Here is an 18130-nt window from a genome sequence, read left to right as displayed (position 1 = left end):
ACAAAACAGGATTATCTCAGTAAACCTATCTTTAAATATAGTGTATTATTAAGGCATGAGCTGCAACACATAAATAGCAGAATGAACTAATTATTACCCTTATAATTATTATTTATTCTAACCTCTACAGCTCAAATCTTAAAGAGCCCATAACACACAGTTGTTTTATTTTAATCTATATACAACATACCTGTTGGTTTTTTTGTTTTTTTTCCCCACACACATTTAACATAGCCATACCAGCTTGTCAAAGCCTGATCCTGTCAGATCTCAGAAGCTAAGCAAAGTCGGGCCTGGTTAGTACCTAGATGGGAGACCACTGGGAAAATCAGGTGCCACAGTGGGGTGTTGTTGTGTCCTTAGGTAAGGCACTTCACCCACATTACTTAGTAAGAAAGTGGAGCGTGCGTGAGTGATGGTGGTCGGAGGGGCCGGTGGCGCAGATTGGAAGCCTCGCTTCCGTCAGTCTGCCATACATACATACATTTACTATACCGTACAATAGTAGCTTACCATCCAGTGTGGAGTGAATAAATAACGCACTGTAAAGATTCTTTGAGTGTCCAGAAAAGTGCTATACATAAAACTGATGCATTATTATTAACAAACTCACCTACCCCACATACACCTTCAGTAGCATCATTCAGATGGTTTCAGCCTTAGCATAAAAACTGTTCATTTGAAAACTACTTACTACTTGATGACATCACAAGGTGGGGCAGAGCATTTGAAGCTTTGGAGATGTAGACAGACTAATAATAAGGTGTTACTCAAACATGTGTATGTGCGAAAATGGAGGTTCTTTTCTCAAACTGAAAACACTCTGTTGCCCTTTGTGATGTCATGTGGTAATACAGGAAGTGCTCCTCTGTGTTTTTAAACTCAAGCTATCGTCTGTAGTTAAGGCAGTGGCAGGTCATGATCAGTTGTGATTGTAGGTCCTTTTTAAAATAAAATCAGTTCGTTTATTCTGAATTGACGCAAATTAGACAATATGGGTAGTGACCACAAGAGGCCACTGTCGCACACAAAGGAAAAGTTGGCCATCAAGAAGCATCGAGAAGACATGATGCTGCGTAGTCCTGCAAAACGATTTCTTTTAGAAGGTATTTCTGTCTGCAGTACAGTGGACATATTCACCTCTTGTAACACGCGACATAAAAAGTGAGCCTTGTTAGCCATTTTCACGTGGTCCACAGACATTAGCTTAATAGTGTGCCGTTTTACTTTAGCCACAACCACCTTATACTGTCGTGTTTTCAGGCTAAACATCGCTCACTGTATGTGACTGTAAGAGACTGTGTGACTGATGGTCAGAGAAGCTACAGGCGCAGACTTGCAGCCATGTTTTTCCGCCTGTCCTGGGGCAACTGTGACTACAACGGTTGCTAACTAAAGTGTGACTGAGGAGCGAATGATGGAATTTTGCATCTGCCTGGGAAGTGACTGTCTAATAGGTTTACTCAGTTTGAACATGTGTAAACAAAACTAATGAATTCATCAAAACACCAAAAACGATTATAATTTGAGTTTGAGTTTAGAATTTAGGATTGCATGCCATAATATTATGTTTTATCATTGTTAACTGTAATTTAATCACCACACACTTGCCTACCACAGCTTTCCTTTATTTATTTATGAGCAGAAATGGTGGGTGCTCAGATAATGAACTCCTCCTCTACACTGAACATTCAAAAGGCTCTTAATGATTTGTGAGTTACCCCCTTTGATCCCTTTGGAAGTAGTGAGCTTAGCAGGAAGTTTTTAATGCTTTTTCTTTTGCCCAAATTAGGCAAAGGTACTTATGTGTGGATCTGATGGACTTCCAAATGAGGCCGAAAACTGGACCAGACTTTCGCCAGACAACCCGCTTTGATCACCCATTCTCCCCTGTGATACTGGGATACTGGAGGCCTCTTCGACACCTCGTAGCCTAAAGCTGAAGAGGCAGGCACCAGTGCTCCCCTCCTATCCGCCCTCCCAGCCTGGCTCTTCCCCGCACACTGGACCCTCTTTTGAAAGTACATGATTTAAAATTCCTCCTCAGAGCATGTCATACATTTTATATGCATGGTGGGTTTGGGGATTGCACGAGGCTCTAAAACCAAATGAACTTCCCTACTTCGCCCCTAGTCTCCTCTGGGACATACTCCAAAACATACTTTTTTAGCTACGCTTGTCTTTCACGTTTTCTATCATTTTCAATATTAGTTTTACTGCATCATGCTTTTCACCAAATTTCATAGTAGTGTAAGGCTTTGAAGACAAGAGTGATCAGAACAGAGGCGGTGAAGAAGCAGCCGCAGGGCATGACGTTTTTTTTTTTTCTTTTTAGGGGAGTAGGAGAAGGCTGGGGATGACAAGTGCAGCGTTTGGGGACAGCTTTGATGTGTGGTGCTGGGGTAAGGCTGCTCAGTCTTCTGCGGCTCATTCAGGCTCTTGTTCAAATTCAGACAATGGGAGGAAGGGAGATGTAAAGATGTGATGGCTCTCAAGTGGTGACCAATAACAATGATAAGGTTTATGTCCGAGATGCTTCCTGAATGAGAAACAGAAGACACTACTTAAACTGGGGTTGAAAATGTCCCGGGATGGTGCTGCTGCTACCTGATGTCTGTCTCTAGCATTATATCTTATCAGAGTTTCTCAATAAAGGAGGAGACCAGTGGTTCTCTGTCAGTGCCTGGTCAGGACTGCCTAAATGGAGAATTGGATTTTCTAAATTCTTTAACTGGGACACACCCGGGTTGGAATGGTTGATATAGATAAAACTGAATAGAGCACATAACATTGTCCATTCTCAACACACTTGTGGGTCAATGTATAATCTGAGGGACTTCTGTCGGTTTTTTGCTCTATGATTATTTTCAAGCACGGTTTTCTGGATCTAAACAAGTGACAATATATGCCCGTTTACTGTTGGTGAGTATCATATTGGTCAAAAATAGGGACACTGGGACATTTCTTGTATAAAACTGGGACAAATCACTGGGTTTGGATAAATGGACTGGGACAAGGGACACAGGGCTCACCTATCATCTGTACAAAGGAAAAAAGGCTGAAGAATAATTTGGTATAACAATTTACAATATATTTTTAAACATCTAAAAATTTTGGCTGGGCTGTTTCTTTTTTCTATAGGACAGAATTTTCAGATGTGTATTGCTAGTACGTCATACTGCAAGTAAGCAAATGCCATATGAATAATATATATAGTCGTGCTTTAGGGTTGATGTGTCAGAAGAATAATTTAGTTCCAGTATCATCATTTATCATCTATCATCTATTGTTTCTTCAGCAATTTATCACACTTTAAAATGTGTTATGGCGACAGGCAAAGCCAAATCTGATTCAATAAAACCTTTACTACTGAACTTCATAACAGCTTCTGTAAGCTTTTTGTCTTTTCTTATTTTTGTGTCACAAAATATTAAAAATATTTATCACACTTACAGGAAAATGTGCCCGAGCTGACCCCCAGGCAACCGATGGGATACTGTTATATGATGCATGAGATGATAAGGTGAGTGTACCCAAAGACAACACTAAGATGTGGCTTGAGAAATCTGGTTTATTTTAGGAATAATATCCTGCTAGCTTATTGTGGATATAGCAGTAAGTAAACACCAGAAAAACACAATTCACTTTTTTTCTCTTTTAAGTGCTACAGATTTGCAAGATTATAGACATAAAACAGTACAGCAACCATAGTGCCTACATTCATATTTGCACAGAATAGAAAATTACAGTATATTGCTGTTACAGTGTCCCACTCAAACCACACAGCAAGAGACTGGTATCAACAAGTCAGATGGGGTTATGTTGGCAGGTCGAGGTGGTACAGAGAAATGTGGCGTTATAGTGTTTTAGAGCATAAGAAGCGATCACAAAGCCATATATAGCAGTTGAGTTGTATGGGGCGTGTGGATTGTCCGTTTCTCCAGTAGAGGGTGCTGAACATAGCATCCCCTTGTAGAAAAAGGTAAGAGCACCAGAAATGTGTTAAAAAAAAAAAAGGGTGCATTGTCTTTGTTTTGAATGTGGTGAAGTGGACCAGGAACTGGGTAAAGGCCAGGAATATTACAATGAAAAGTTGAAACAAATTTTCAAAGGCATTTGTATTAAAATGTTACAAAATAACTTAGAAGTATTATAACATCAGTCTATAACACTTTGAAATGTGGGAGAATAGCTTAATAAATGAGAAAGAAAAAGTATAACATATAAATAAATCTGTAATAAACAATAATATGGTGTGTATAACAAATATACATTTAAAAGAAAATTTACATAAAAATATCCCATGATGCCATTTTGCATTTTATGACTATATTTACAGTGTACACATGTTCTGCTAAAATCTTCTCCACTACTTTGATTAAGCCTTTTTCTGTTGTCCAAGTATAAATTGTATTACTATGACAGATTCCAGATAGGCTGAATTATACTGGAAAAGCAAGTAACCAATCAGGCAATAGGAATATAAATCACAGTCAATCCACAAAAACCCCATACAACATTTTGTTTAAAAATTAGACTTCAAGGTACTTTTTCTATATTTTTGAAGAAAGGTTAATACAAGTTAACTTTGGTTTCCAGCTCTCTAGAACTATATACTGTAAAAATCGTGGCAGTTTGAAGCTGTTGAGTTAAAACAGTAGAGCAGCCATAAAAAGCCAAAAATGAATACGACACACAAATTTAACGTTTTTTGTTACAATAGCAGCCTGAAGAAACAATGTAGTTACAGTGTGATTCGGTAGGACAGATGGGGTACAGTTAAAACGTGAAGTGGTACCTCTAAATAAATAGATCTGTAATGCTATGACTATCCTAATCTGTTATAAATATGATTATGCATATTCTTTCAAGACCTTTCATTCATGCAAAGAAATCATAAAAATCTGAAGACATTTTAAACACAATACAAACATGGATCGAGACGGACGGATGTGTCAGGTTCACACATGGGACAAAATGGCCGCTACGAGAAACCTAAACTGCTGCAGCCTCATTGGACCTCCACTTGTCAACAACTGTCTTTTTCAGAGTGGAGCCATCGCAGCTAAAACCATGTCCAGACTACACCTGCCCCAAAAACTGTGAGAGGAACAGAGGTAGTGAACCAAAAGCGGGGAACTTGACAGCTAGTAGTGCTGGGTGATTATTTGGGAATAATTTAGCAAGAGTGTGTTGACTTTGCCTGAGGAATGCTGATAGTTGCAGGGCCCAGCTCCCTTTATTTTGTGGGATAACAGTTTTTTCTCTACCTCGACCGTTCGGCGTTTTGTGCTGTGCTTGACACTTCTCTCAGGATATTCATCAGCGTGTGACATTTTTTCCCCTGGCTTACACCTCCGGGACGTTGTGTTTTTGTCTCCACTTCTTCCAGTCTGTGTGCAAAAAGATCCACTCACTTAAGTCACCCACTCCAGTCCAGGGCAATTCATGAAGGCGTATATACCTCGTCTCCTTGGTGTATGTACTGCGCCCAAATCCAGAGTTTTGGAAAGCAGATAATAGTGTTGTCACGAAACTTCAATGCAAACTTTAACTCAATACCAAGGAAAATATATCACACAGATAATAATAGTTACTATTTATTAACAAAATAATATAATTTTAACACTATATAATAGTGTATTTTATGTTCTTGTGATTTTTATTTATTTCGTTTTGTTTTCTGTTTTTTAGTTTCATTTTAGTACTGATGGTCAACTATGGCTGAGCGATATAGGAAAAACCGAGACATTTTTTTCTCATTTTGATTGATACAGAATTTCTGCGTAGTTTAGATTTTTTGAAAACAAAATTAAATTTGCTCTTAGTATTGATTTCTTCATGATAAACAATATACTTTTAATCTGTGACATTTAACACAAAAAGACGGTTTCCTCCAAAGTCTTCCGTCTGTTCCAGACCACATGCTTTTACTGACAGAGGATTGGCTGTAGACCTCTTTATTTGGAAAAAAACAAAACAAAAAAAACACCATATCATTGATAATTTGATGATCAGACAATCTCTCAATCTTTTGATTAATTGCCCATGGTCAACTGTAACTTTCTCTTGAATAAAATCAAAAGAAAATCTAACTACGACTTTAAACTGTAAGAAATGTCTTTCATTTTTGCAAATAATAAAAGACTAGCTTGTTTTTAAGTTTAGTGGCTAACTTTTGCTTGAGTTGCCCAGTATTATTTTGTGTATACTTGATTTTAATTGACCAAAGATAAAATAATCATTTAAGACTGCGCAAGAACCATTTGATGTACAATTCATAAATTAAATAGTCAACATAAATCTTAACACACCACATTTCATCTGTTTTCCAAAAAAAGGATGATTTGAGCTTATTTTAACTTGTGTAAACCGTTGGACACTGCGCACACATGGACGGAAGTGCTTTGAAGGACCTCTGCAGTTCAAACGGGGTCCCACACCCAACTGAAATAGGGCTGGGCTTCCTCTGTCCCACCACCATCATGGTCCTTTTACTGACTGCCCCTCGCGAGCCCTGTCCACACATGCAACATAGACACTAAAACCCATGCTTGGACTAGTTACAGATCAGGAAATGAAAAATAAAACAAATAAAGATGCATGCCAGTGATCTGTCCTGCGTCAGTCTCTGCTCTGCTCTTCTCTCCTCCAGTTTTTGATTTGTTTTGACGTGGAGAAGAACAAGGAGTCTTTGAAAAGAGTGTACGTTGTCTCTCAGGGTCAGGCGAAGTGTTAAAAGATAAAACAAGAGGCACCAGGAAAAAGTAGTAGTAGTTGTAGTAGTAGAAGGAGCATGGTGTAGTAATTGGAGAGAGGGGTGTGTTCACTTCTGTGACAGGTACGCGCCAATGGTCAGGCTGGCCGCTCCGATAGCTGCCAGTCCGAACACAGTTTTGATGGAGGGCCAAGAGCAGGAGAAGACCGAGTCCCTCTGGCGGTCGTAGAGCTCCACAAAGGCTTCCTAGAAAAGCAAAACAAAAAGAATATTAATAATCAATATTACAAAATGTCACATAAATTGAAGGCTTCTATAGTTCAGGAGTTCTCATGTTATTTCTGTCCAGAAATATTAAACAAAAGTATTCCTCCAAGAAATAGTGACCCAATTTTCCTCAAAAAATTTTAAAAAGTCATTGAATTTTCTTGCTAACATCTATGCATAGTACAGTATGTTGTTGTTTCTTTCATATTATATTTGCCACTTCAACTTTATTACATTTAAATTACATTAAACGTACAAAAGACTTGGCTAATATTTCATGACAGTTTTTAGATTTGCAATTAGATACGCCATTACTTTCGCCTCCAGCCTTGGGATATGATTGAGACAAATTGAATAAGAAGAACATAAAAAAAAAAAAGCTTAGTTCCACAACTGGATGATTTACAACTTTTTTTTTTCAACAACATTCATATAATACAAAGAGTCCATTTTATCTTAATTGATGTGGGCAGGAAGTTGTAAACATGTACCAAGAGAGTGACTGACACAAGTGAAGTGCTGCTGTATCCAGAGTTACAGAGAACAATAGTTCTCTTTATGGCTGGCAAGTATACACTTACAGCTGTAGCAATACTCTCCTAATGCATTGTGGTAATGTCGAAACTCCACAACAATGGTAGAACTTAGGCAATGTGAAATGTCAGAAGCAGCCAGCCATGTGGGAATTTAGAAGATAAAGAGAAAGTGTGGTTCTTAAGGTCTTTCCTAGGAGCTGTTTGATGATAGAGAAAAAACTTCCAAACTTATTTTCTTCATAATTGAAATAATGATCATTTGAACCAATTAGGCCTATCAGGAAAAATAAATAATAAATAAACAACAGAAAGAAACTCTTTACTACTTAGTTTGCATCTGTAATGGGTCATAGAAGTTATTGATTCAACCTTTTACAGAATAAATCTTATCATGTAGCCAAAAAATAACCAAAAATGTCCCTGTAGTGTAAAGTTAATGGTCAGAAGGTAAATACTGACCTCAGAAATATTGTGTAACCAATCATAAGTTCTAGGCAGTTGACAATCTATCAAGATGATTTTAACTGATAACACTTCATTATCAATCAGCAACTGAGATTATCTGTCAACTAGGCCTTTTTAAATTCAAACAACACATTGTAGCATCCATCAATGTTGAAGGGAGGTTACTTTTTCTATTGTTATGTTTCCAAGCTTCCTCTAGTCCTTTGGCCTACAAGTGTTGTTGAAAATAGACTGTGAATCCACCTGGATCATTTGTTCTCACACATCCCACTCTAAACCTGACTACATGCGAATTCAGCCCCCTAAACAGCAGTAAAACAAACCCAAAAGATACAAACCCAAAAGAATGCAGGGCTCTTGTCTTTAGTCTTTAGTCAAGGTGTGAATAGAGAAGAGGAGAGTGAAAGTGTGTGCAGTGAATGTGACAGTTGTCTGGAGCGAGCAGACACAGACATCTGCTCAGTGACAGCGGGAACAGCTGGACCAGAAAAGGCTGAACTAAACTCCACAGTCTCACACAGAGAAACGCCACCACTCTGTTGACAACCTGACTTAAACACTCTTTCTGGGGAAATTTGAAGGGATACTTGTGGATTTTTCATGGCTTCGAATCAACTTGAAAATTCTGCTCGATATTGTGGTACTGGATGTCAGAATGTCAAATGGAGGGCCGGGACCTACAACTATTTTTGATTCCCACATTTTGAAAGATGTTGAAATAGACTGTTCCCATGTTAAGTTTTGACAGTGTTCCATGCTCACATCTTTGAGACTGAATAATGCCACCACTTTTAAATGTTTTAAATTTATTTTAATACTTTGCCAAACAAGAACAGAAATCAAACAACAAAAATAAAACCTTTCTACACCCCACCCCTCTCTCTACACTCCAGTATCCAATCCCACTAACATGCCCAAGAACGGCATCCATACCCACTCAAAGTCCTGTTGCCTTCCTCTCACAAAATGCAAGATCTTCTCTGGGGTGCATAAGGACAACAGTTTGCCTTTCCAGGTTGTCTGATTAGGGTACAAAGGCTTTCCAGTTCTTTACAATGCACTTTTTGGCTGCAGTCACTAATTTTAGTGGTGCAAAATTTCCCAATATCCAAATCTGGGGTTCAGCATCCGAAAAAAGTACACACACATCAGAAGTTATGCTGATCCCATAATTCCAACAGGATTGCAATTTGACAGAACTCCAAGATTGTGTAGAAGATTTCCAATGGACACGTTACATCTTTGACACTGGTCTGAAATACCATTTCCTAATTTGCTAATTTGCTTCGCATGTACCACAACATTTTGCATGAATATAAAAAACAAAACAAAAATGTTTCAAGCAGAGAAGATGCTAAAATTTCTGTCCATTTTTGTTTCATGTGGATGATGACAATAATGACACTCTAATATCAAACTATGAGCAGTTTAGAATGTTAACATGGCATTGAATAGGTGGCATCAGACCACTAGATACTAACACTTTAACAGTTTTCATTTGGAAAGTCCCATTGGAAACTTGGATGGTGATGTACAATGTTTTTAGTGTTAGGGGAACCAGAGCACCCTAGGTAAACAAGAGCACATGCAAACTCCACACAGGAAGACCCAACACAGTGTACTGATTGTGCAACAACAAACAAAACAACCAAGCAAAAACATAACCTTGGAAAGGAAATTCAAAGCAGGAAAGTAGGTGTGTGCTGTGTGCTTGTGCATATAGGAGACTAAAAAGGGGAATATATATATATATATATATATATATATATATATATATATATATAAAAGGTAAAAATATTGAGTCCACAATGTACATTTTAAACACATCAGGAGGAAAAAATATTAGAAAAGACTGAAAACTACAAACTAACTCAGAAATCATATTCATTTTAGAACACTCTTTGTCAGTATCTTGAGTAGAAAGTTAGTAAGTTTTATTAATAAAAATGAGATTTTGCTGTTTGGAGAGTATATGATATTACATAAATAACTGCAGCCATTCAGATTTGCTTATTGCGATCAATTGCTATTAATCTTGAATCTTGTATTTGTATTACTATATGTCTATATTTTATTTTTACTAGTACATATAAATTTATATACCATAATTATGCCTTAGTGACACCACTCTATACTTATTTAGAATTTATTATCACAATTTATATTTTTGCACTTTGTTATTATAACATATTGCGATGTGTGAGCTACTGTGTCCAAATAATTTCCTTTGTGGATCAATAAAGTTTGCCTAAGTCTAAATTCTCACTCTTTTGTCAAGCTGACCACATTGGCTGCAACAGTAACCCTTTGAAGCTCAGTGAACAAAACCTGATCAAAGTACTCCGAACAATACCCAATTGTCAAGTCATTGCTACTGTAGTATCCTCTGTATTGACTCTTTGGCTCCATACTGCGCCTGTATTTCTGTGTACTCTGTATGTTTGCCTTCGACCTTGCGGCATGTCACATTTGAATACCCCCTTTCCATTCAGTGCACAAAGGCCCTAAAATGAGATTCCAAAATGCAGCGAGGAGACAAATTTATTTCCTGTACTGGCTCCCTCTTCCCGTCCCGTGGCAATGCAGTGGGCGCCACAAAGGAAGGATCAGCAGTCGCCTCCCACTTTAGGCCCTGTAGTGTGAAAAACCACCTGGCATTTCCTTTGTTGGTGTGAGCCTTTTAATTACACAGCTTAACCAGTGCTTGATATCTTCATTTTGGGACAGCTCGCTCATCAATAATCTCCCCCCACTCGAAGGGATTTGGCTATTAATTAGAGAACATGCTCCCCCAAGTCGAGAGGAATGTGGTGGTTTGGCAAAAAAATGCTCTTGGCTTGTTTTTTCCCACCTACTCCTGGAAAATAACATTCAGCACTGCCCAACAAAACAGCATGGGAGGGTCCGCTAACAAGGCCTTGACAAAAATGACAAACTCATGGCTGTGCAGATAGCGTGAGCATTTGCTGCTGGAACACAGTGGAAGGAAGGTTAGAATGACATGAGATGAATCAAAAGTAAAGTTAGCATTGTGATAACGCTAGAAGACATTTATCTGAAGGCTAGGTGGAAGATTTTGGTTCTATTTCTCACATTTTAGAATCAAGTATGAATTTAATAAACCAGTCATTTCAGTTCATTAAGTTGAAAAAGACAGCAGGATTTTGATAGCTTACAGTAGGTGGTTACTTAGAACAGCATGACAATATTTAATGGTATTCCTTAGTTTTTAACCTTTCCAGCTACCAAATTGGCTTATTTAATTACAGTAAAATGCTATTGTTCTATTAATTTATAACCTTTATTTAACCAGATTAAAAACACCAAGATCGAGTTATCTTTTCTAAGGGGCACCAGAAGAAAACCAAAGTTACATTTACTTGGATAAAAGCATGGTAGAAATGACCACATGACTGCATTTATTGTTCTGTTGTCCCAGAGTATTTCATAGAACAAATCAAAGGTTCTGTTTGTTGACTCCACTTGCTGAAGGTAAATATATAGTGTTCTATCTTTACTTTACCTTGTACTATCAGTTGTCTCAGAGCTGTCTGTAGAGAGGTGGCACTTATTCACAAGGACAGTGACCGTAATAACTCCTGACTCAGACAGAGGTGAAGGGGATGTCGGGGGGATATCATGAGACCAAGACATGTTGTGCGACAAATAAGATCCCAGCTTTTTAAAATTAGTTTAGCCACAGCTTGTTAAATGTTTAACTAACAAACTTTGTTTGTACCTTGTTATTGATCTGTTTTTAAAGAACACGTTATGCATTCTTGTGGTTTTAATTCCCATTTTTAAACAAGCTTTTGATTATCTTGGGATTAGCATTTCACATTTTCTAACTTAAAATAACATCCACATTTGGAAAACAGACTTCATAAAGTACACCCCGTTTCCAATGAGGCATTTATGAGTTGGAGTTCCCTCTGTCAGCAACTGCATGAGCCACCACAAAACAAAAAAATTAAGCAATTAGGAAACGCATTTGTTGTGAACACAATTTGAGAATGAGTCCAGTGATGGTTGATGGTCTTAGTAAATGCAGGAATCAAAATTTTTACCTGTGACGCAACAATTTGAGCAGAGTATGAGCTATGAAGACAGCTTTGGATTAATGGATTAACGAAACATGCATGAATAAAGTGAAACACAGCTCTAGGTTGATCGGGAGACAAATATATATATATATATATATATATATATATATATATATATATATATATATATATATATATATATATATATATATATATATATATATATATATATATATCTCATATATCTCATGGTTAAAATCTCAAAAATGAAACTTTTCATAATCTGTGTCCTTAAAGAAAGCCTTGCACAGCATGCAGAATCAGACTATTTGCTATGTATGTACTGGTACTCCACCCAGCACTGACATTTAACTAATGCATCAGATGGTTAAGTGGATCTGTAAAAGTGCATTACATCTGTGAGTACATTTAACTGACTTTCAACATGTGCACATTACCAATGTACTGCTCCTATAAATAACACCCTGCCCACTGGATAATTTCCCTCAAAGACATGGCCAGTCTGTTAGCATTTGTTTATCATTATTTTTACTAATGCCTACCACCTTAACAAAAAAGATCTTATCATTTCTAATTAAAGTGGCCAAATGAGCTACTTACTAATCCCCCGAAACAGCACATCTACAGCCAAACGCTACTGATGACACAGCCAGGCTAATGATAATTGTGCTTAACTCACTGCACCTACCCCATCAGCCAATGTTGTGACACTGAAACTACAATAGACAGCAGCTGGTCTTGGAAAACTTTTTCAAACTTTACTGTGAAGACAAAAGGGACAAAACATCTGCATTCATCACAGCTACAAAAGACTCCTGCTCCTAAAAGAAAAACTTGTCTTCGCCCTGCGGCTAACCATCTGCCAAGCGACTGTAGCGGCAGGTGTGCATCAGGGAAATGAATTCTGGGCCGTGGCTCTCTACAGTATCCACTTTTTGGATCAACAGGCTTTTAAAAGGTCACTGGCACCTCTACAGAAACCAGTAAGCTAGCACTAGCAGAGGTTTACACACTTGTCTTCATTTTTACCGCACACATGTGACAATGCCTTGGAGGTAGGATTTCTGGGAAGGACTAGCTTGAGTCTCCCATGCGTGCTCCTAAAGTGTCATGGTTACCCTGTCCGGGAGATCCGCACATCATTTGCTTTTCCCACCAGCGGGATTGAGCCCTGTTCGCGACCTCTGGTTTGTTTTTCCAACACTTGGCTTGTTGCTTGGTGTCTTTCTCATGGACACAAAGACATTGCTACACTTTCGTCTCTATGAATGCAACAGGAAATACCAACCACTAGCTCATCCCGTTGGGTATCCCCTCCTCTATTGGGAGAGCTCTTGTGTGGTAGATAATGAGTCAAATTGTGCGCACTGGATAGCCCTACTTAAAGCCTCAAGCAGGGAAATGCTTTGGCACATCACTATTGCAGTAGTGAGAGAGAATGCTTGCAAGACAAGGATGTGGGTTATAGTTCAACTTGTAATTAAGGCCACTGTTGTGGCTTGGGCTTCTATATTTGCCCCATCCTCTCCTAGCGCTCGGCTTATTTCCTAAGTGTTCACATAGCATCCCATAATATCCCGTAGATGACATCGCGGCCCCACTTTGATTTCATAATGAGCTTCTCGGAGACTACAGTGAGCTAATTAAAGCCAAACAAAACTCCCTGTCTCAAAGCCACAGGGGAATAATATGGGATGAAAAAAAGTGCAAAGGCGGCATTAACGTCCATAGTAATTTATCTTTTGATTTGAGTAGCCTCTTAAATGTGAATTTAGGGGTATTACTCTAAAGAATGGGCTCCACAGGAGCAGGGGATATTTTTTAAACCAATTTGGGATGTAACCTAACACTACAATGGCTTTTGACTCTAGTGATGCTCTTTTAAATTAATATGAATGGGCAGAGTCGAAATCCTGCATGGTACATTCTCCCGTATGTAATTTTCCTCTCTAATAATAGCTGTGTCATTTTTTGCTTCTTATTGTCTCCATTATAAAGTGTATTTCCTGCCGTGACCCATCTTTTAACCAGTACCCTTGGGCAACTTGTCAGGAGCTGTGGGCAACATTGGGGCAGTGGGACCTATCTCCAGATTTTGAAAACGTGGCTGTAGGTTTAGCTTACTGTGGATGTTTTGAGTTGATAGGGGAAACTGCCCAAGAGAAACCCATCCAGGCATGAGCAGCTCCAGAGAAAAAGGCTTTATGGTTATTTGCTGTGAGCTGCAGGTACTAACCACATAATAGAGTAGCTTTTTATGAGCACTAGAGCATGCATTACGTCTGTCCTGTAGATGTCCTAATTATAATTCCTAAGATTTATAGTTATTTCCTCAGCCTTCCATGTCAATCTTTCAATAATTCATAGATTGACGTCAACAATCCAGCAATATCTTGATCTTTATCATCACAAAGGATGCTGTATTTAAGAGTCCTAAATTACACAGTCTGAATTCTTTTGAGGTTTAAGTCATGTTATGATGTTATTACTACCTCAAAAACATACCTGGAATTATGTTTTGTTTCATTTACACATGTTTGATTAATCTTTTATGTCTATATCTCCAAAGCTAAAAATTTTCTCTTCCACCTTGTGATGTCATGAAGCAGCAGTTTCAATTAAACAGATACTTTTTACCCTTTGTTCAGTAGACATTAGACATTCAAATGCTGAAATTATCCAATGAATCTGTTGAACGTGTATGGAATTTAAAAACACAGTGGAGCACTTCCTGTATTACCACGTGACATCACAAGGTGTTTTCTGTTTGAGAGAATAACTCAGCCTAAATATGCAGAATCTGTGTGTTAAACGTGTGAATGAAATAAAACAAGTTTATGATGAAGAAACAACATTGTAACTTTCAGTATATAATAGTGTAATATTGGCCCTTTAATATGTCTTAAACAGGCAAATAATTTGTATTTTTGATAGATCACATTTGCAATAGTGATCATTATTGCTCATCCTTATTTCATTTTGTTTTGTGAAAAAGTCTGCAGTGACTTTTCCAAAATCTCCAACCCTGCACTCCTGCCCTCTAGTTTAAGTCATACTTCTAGTAGCTCCACACATCTCCCTAAAAAACAGATGTTGACAAGCTGGCCATCACTATCACCTCTGGTCAGTGTCCATCTTGTGGACTGTCTGGCTCTGGCCACTCGTCCTGGGATGACAGAGGAGGGTATCGTGGGGACAGTCATTACCTGTGAATGTCCCTGTGTCAGCAGCACAGCGAAACACTATAGGACACTGAGCCCTTCAGCCATGAACCCACAATAATGCAATCACTGGAAACAACAACCCCGCCACCACCCGCCCAGGACAATAGACGCACTGCTCTACAACAGAATTTAAATGCGGAATCGATGGGACTGTTTTAGTGAAATGAATTTGTACTAATGAAACTGCAACGTAAAAGGATTTGCTTTTTTTCTTTTCTTTGTTTATATGCCATATGTGTAATTGTGTTTAGTTTTAATTGAATGATATTTTAATTAAAAACAATCAGCCAGCACACTTTTCCCCACATATGAACAAAAAAACATACACTCAGTTGTACTTCTGTGCTTTTTGGGGACATAATATTAACACATTAATTTTAAGGACACTGTTGTAACCTTAACCATAGTCACTACTTACCTAACTGTTACCTAAATCCCAGCTATACTTAAAATAACCCATGTCTCAACTTAAAATTATGTTGTTGATCTAATAATATGAGATAAGAATTTATTTCATGGATCTGTTTTTTGTCTCTATAATACTGATTTTAGTCTCAACAATATGATAAATATCCTCCCACACAATAAAAAAAATAATTAATTTTTAATACATTTGATAGACTACTCCATTTCCAGAAATCAAATAAGGCTAATATCCTCCGAAGATGCTCTAGGGTGGTATGCAGAGTTTATTCTGAATAAACTACACATGAGAACAATTGCATGGAAATAAACTCCATCATCAGAATCCTTTGACCAATTATAGAATAAGACAGCCTAGTCACTATTCAGAAAGAATGAGCATTATGATTGAAAGAGAGTGCTCCAGATCCACTGTACCATTTGTAGGGTTACGAGTGGGGAATAGCTATTTGGGACCAATCACAATTCTTTTGGGATTTTTTACTGCTACATGTTGCCTTTAAGTTGCAGTTACCATATATTTTTCAGTAGAAATGAGTTCCACTTCAATAAAAGCCTTTATTCTAATGGTTCACATTAATTTACATATTACATGGCTTTATATTCAAGGTCATGTTCCCTTAGTGTTGTGCACCTGTATTTTGAAACGCTTCACTGAAATCACTGCAGCGACAGGCCTTATAAAAATCTAAATTAATTCCTACATCAAATCATGGGCTTTTAAATATCCAGCCAGTCTAAAGCACCATTAGCCTGTCGAATAAATTACAAGAATGACCGAAAAGTAGCAAACCCTTTTAATAGTGCGTTCCCAATAGCTGTAACGGCAGAAAGCATGATTGTAAAAATGGAAACAAATTTGACGTGGGGACTGCTATACCCCTAAAGGTTCATAAATATTCAAATGTGCGTCAGCAGCAGCAGAGGCAGCATTTGTGTGTTTACAAAACAGAGCTGTCTCCCATGGGAGTGCAGTTTGCTTCGACGCAATGAAACGCGATCGCCACTAAATCACCCACATTACACTTGACACATGGGCTTCCTTTATTGTCTGCTTTATTCATTGTCTCAAAATCTCTGGATAAGTGACTTTTTTGATATTCTGTAGAACTAAACTTGCTTTTACTACATTGAATATCTCATATTATGCTAAATGTACTATGTTTTCTCATTAAAAATACCTGAAGCTGTAATTACAGTTACCCTGTAAAATGTATATGTCTGCTTTTGAAGATATAAAAAATATATGAAAGCAGGAAGTGCTCCTGTGCATGTAAAAGTCCTTAGATTTTCTGGTTCATACTCCAAAATATATTTTATTGTTTTACAAACACTGCACTGTAATTGTGTAAAGTGCAATAAATGCAAAACCCACCCAAAGATTTATCCAACTTCACTACGCCCATGCTGAGACTCTCTGCAATCAATCTGCAATCACATAATATGATCTTGTTGCTAATAGCAGTGCTAAAATGCAGTTTTGTACTCATGTGTGAATAGCTTTTTATCCATCAGTTTAAGTTATATAAAAAAAAAAACATATATACTTGTGGAAAGGTGTTGTGTGAAAAGGTTGTTGAGAATTGAGAAAAAAGCAATAAATCAGAGAGTGCATATAGAGCAGAGTTGTCTTGTGCAGAGCCCAGTATCATGTGAGTGAAAGTATAAGCTCATGAATCGTAGAATGCCTCTTGGCATTGGCCTTGGTGGAGTGGTCATGTGGTCTGGCAGCCCCTTTATTCTCGTCGATCTCATTGATTTGTATTGAACAGCTTTGATCCCACATGAAATGGAGGACTGCTTGACCTTGCTGGTGTTTGCTCTCCTGTCTACGGCTCTAATGCATTCAACCTATGCTATACAGCCTGGGCTATCATTTAGAAGCTGGACATCAAAGCACAGGATAACTTTTATCTGTTTCACTATAAATACCGCCAGTCTATTTAAATTCTACAATAGAGGAGTGAAACACATTTGTGGTTTTCAAGAATAAATGCTTGACAAAATGTTCTGTTTATCAGTCAATCGGACAATGATGTAGACAGTGTGTAACAGAAAGTAAAATGTGCAGTAGAAAGTAAAATGTACAATATGTGTCAACTTTTCTGGTGGTGTGGTCTGTCACCATGGAGATGTTAGTTCTTTGCCTGTGTGTTTCACAGTATGGTATTAAACTTATCCAACATGCTTTATTCAGTTATAGGTGTTTTTAGTGCTAGTGAAAGATGCATTCTGTGAGCAGATTCACCCTCTACGAGAAAAGCTACACAGTGCATCTTTAAGATATTCTTATTTTCAAAACTCAAGGGGAAAAAACTACTCATATGAGTACAATTAAGTACTTTTCACCAATGCCAGTGTGTTAATTGATTCTGACCTTGTGCCACATTTAGTTTGTAACAATTGGTCCTCTAAAAATCTCACACAATGGTG

At 37.8% G+C, this 18130-nt stretch overlaps 1 protein-coding gene across 1 annotated transcript in view; it reads right to left on the bottom strand.

Moving 5' to 3' along the window:
* Positions 1-3553: 3553 nt before the first annotated feature.
* Positions 3554-18130, bottom strand: part of bcl2b (BCL2 apoptosis regulator b) — a 32805-nt gene continuing 18228 nt past the window's right edge. Inside the window, exon 2 of the mRNA XM_055152059.1 lies at positions 3554-6964. Coding sequence (XP_055008034.1) covers positions 6827-6964 — 138 coding nt within the window. The 3' untranslated portion in view covers positions 3554-6826. The remainder of the gene's footprint in view (positions 6965-18130) is intronic.

The sequence above is a fragment of the Boleophthalmus pectinirostris genome, unplaced genomic scaffold (genome assembly GCF_026225935.1).
Source record: "Boleophthalmus pectinirostris isolate CB_2022bp ecotype Guang Dong unplaced genomic scaffold, ASM2622593v1 HiC_scaffold_16, whole genome shotgun sequence".
NCBI lineage: Eukaryota > Metazoa > Chordata > Actinopteri > Gobiiformes > Gobiidae > Boleophthalmus > Boleophthalmus pectinirostris.
The sequence above is the reverse complement of the archived record's forward strand: the minus strand, read 5'-3'. Positions and strand labels throughout refer to the sequence as shown.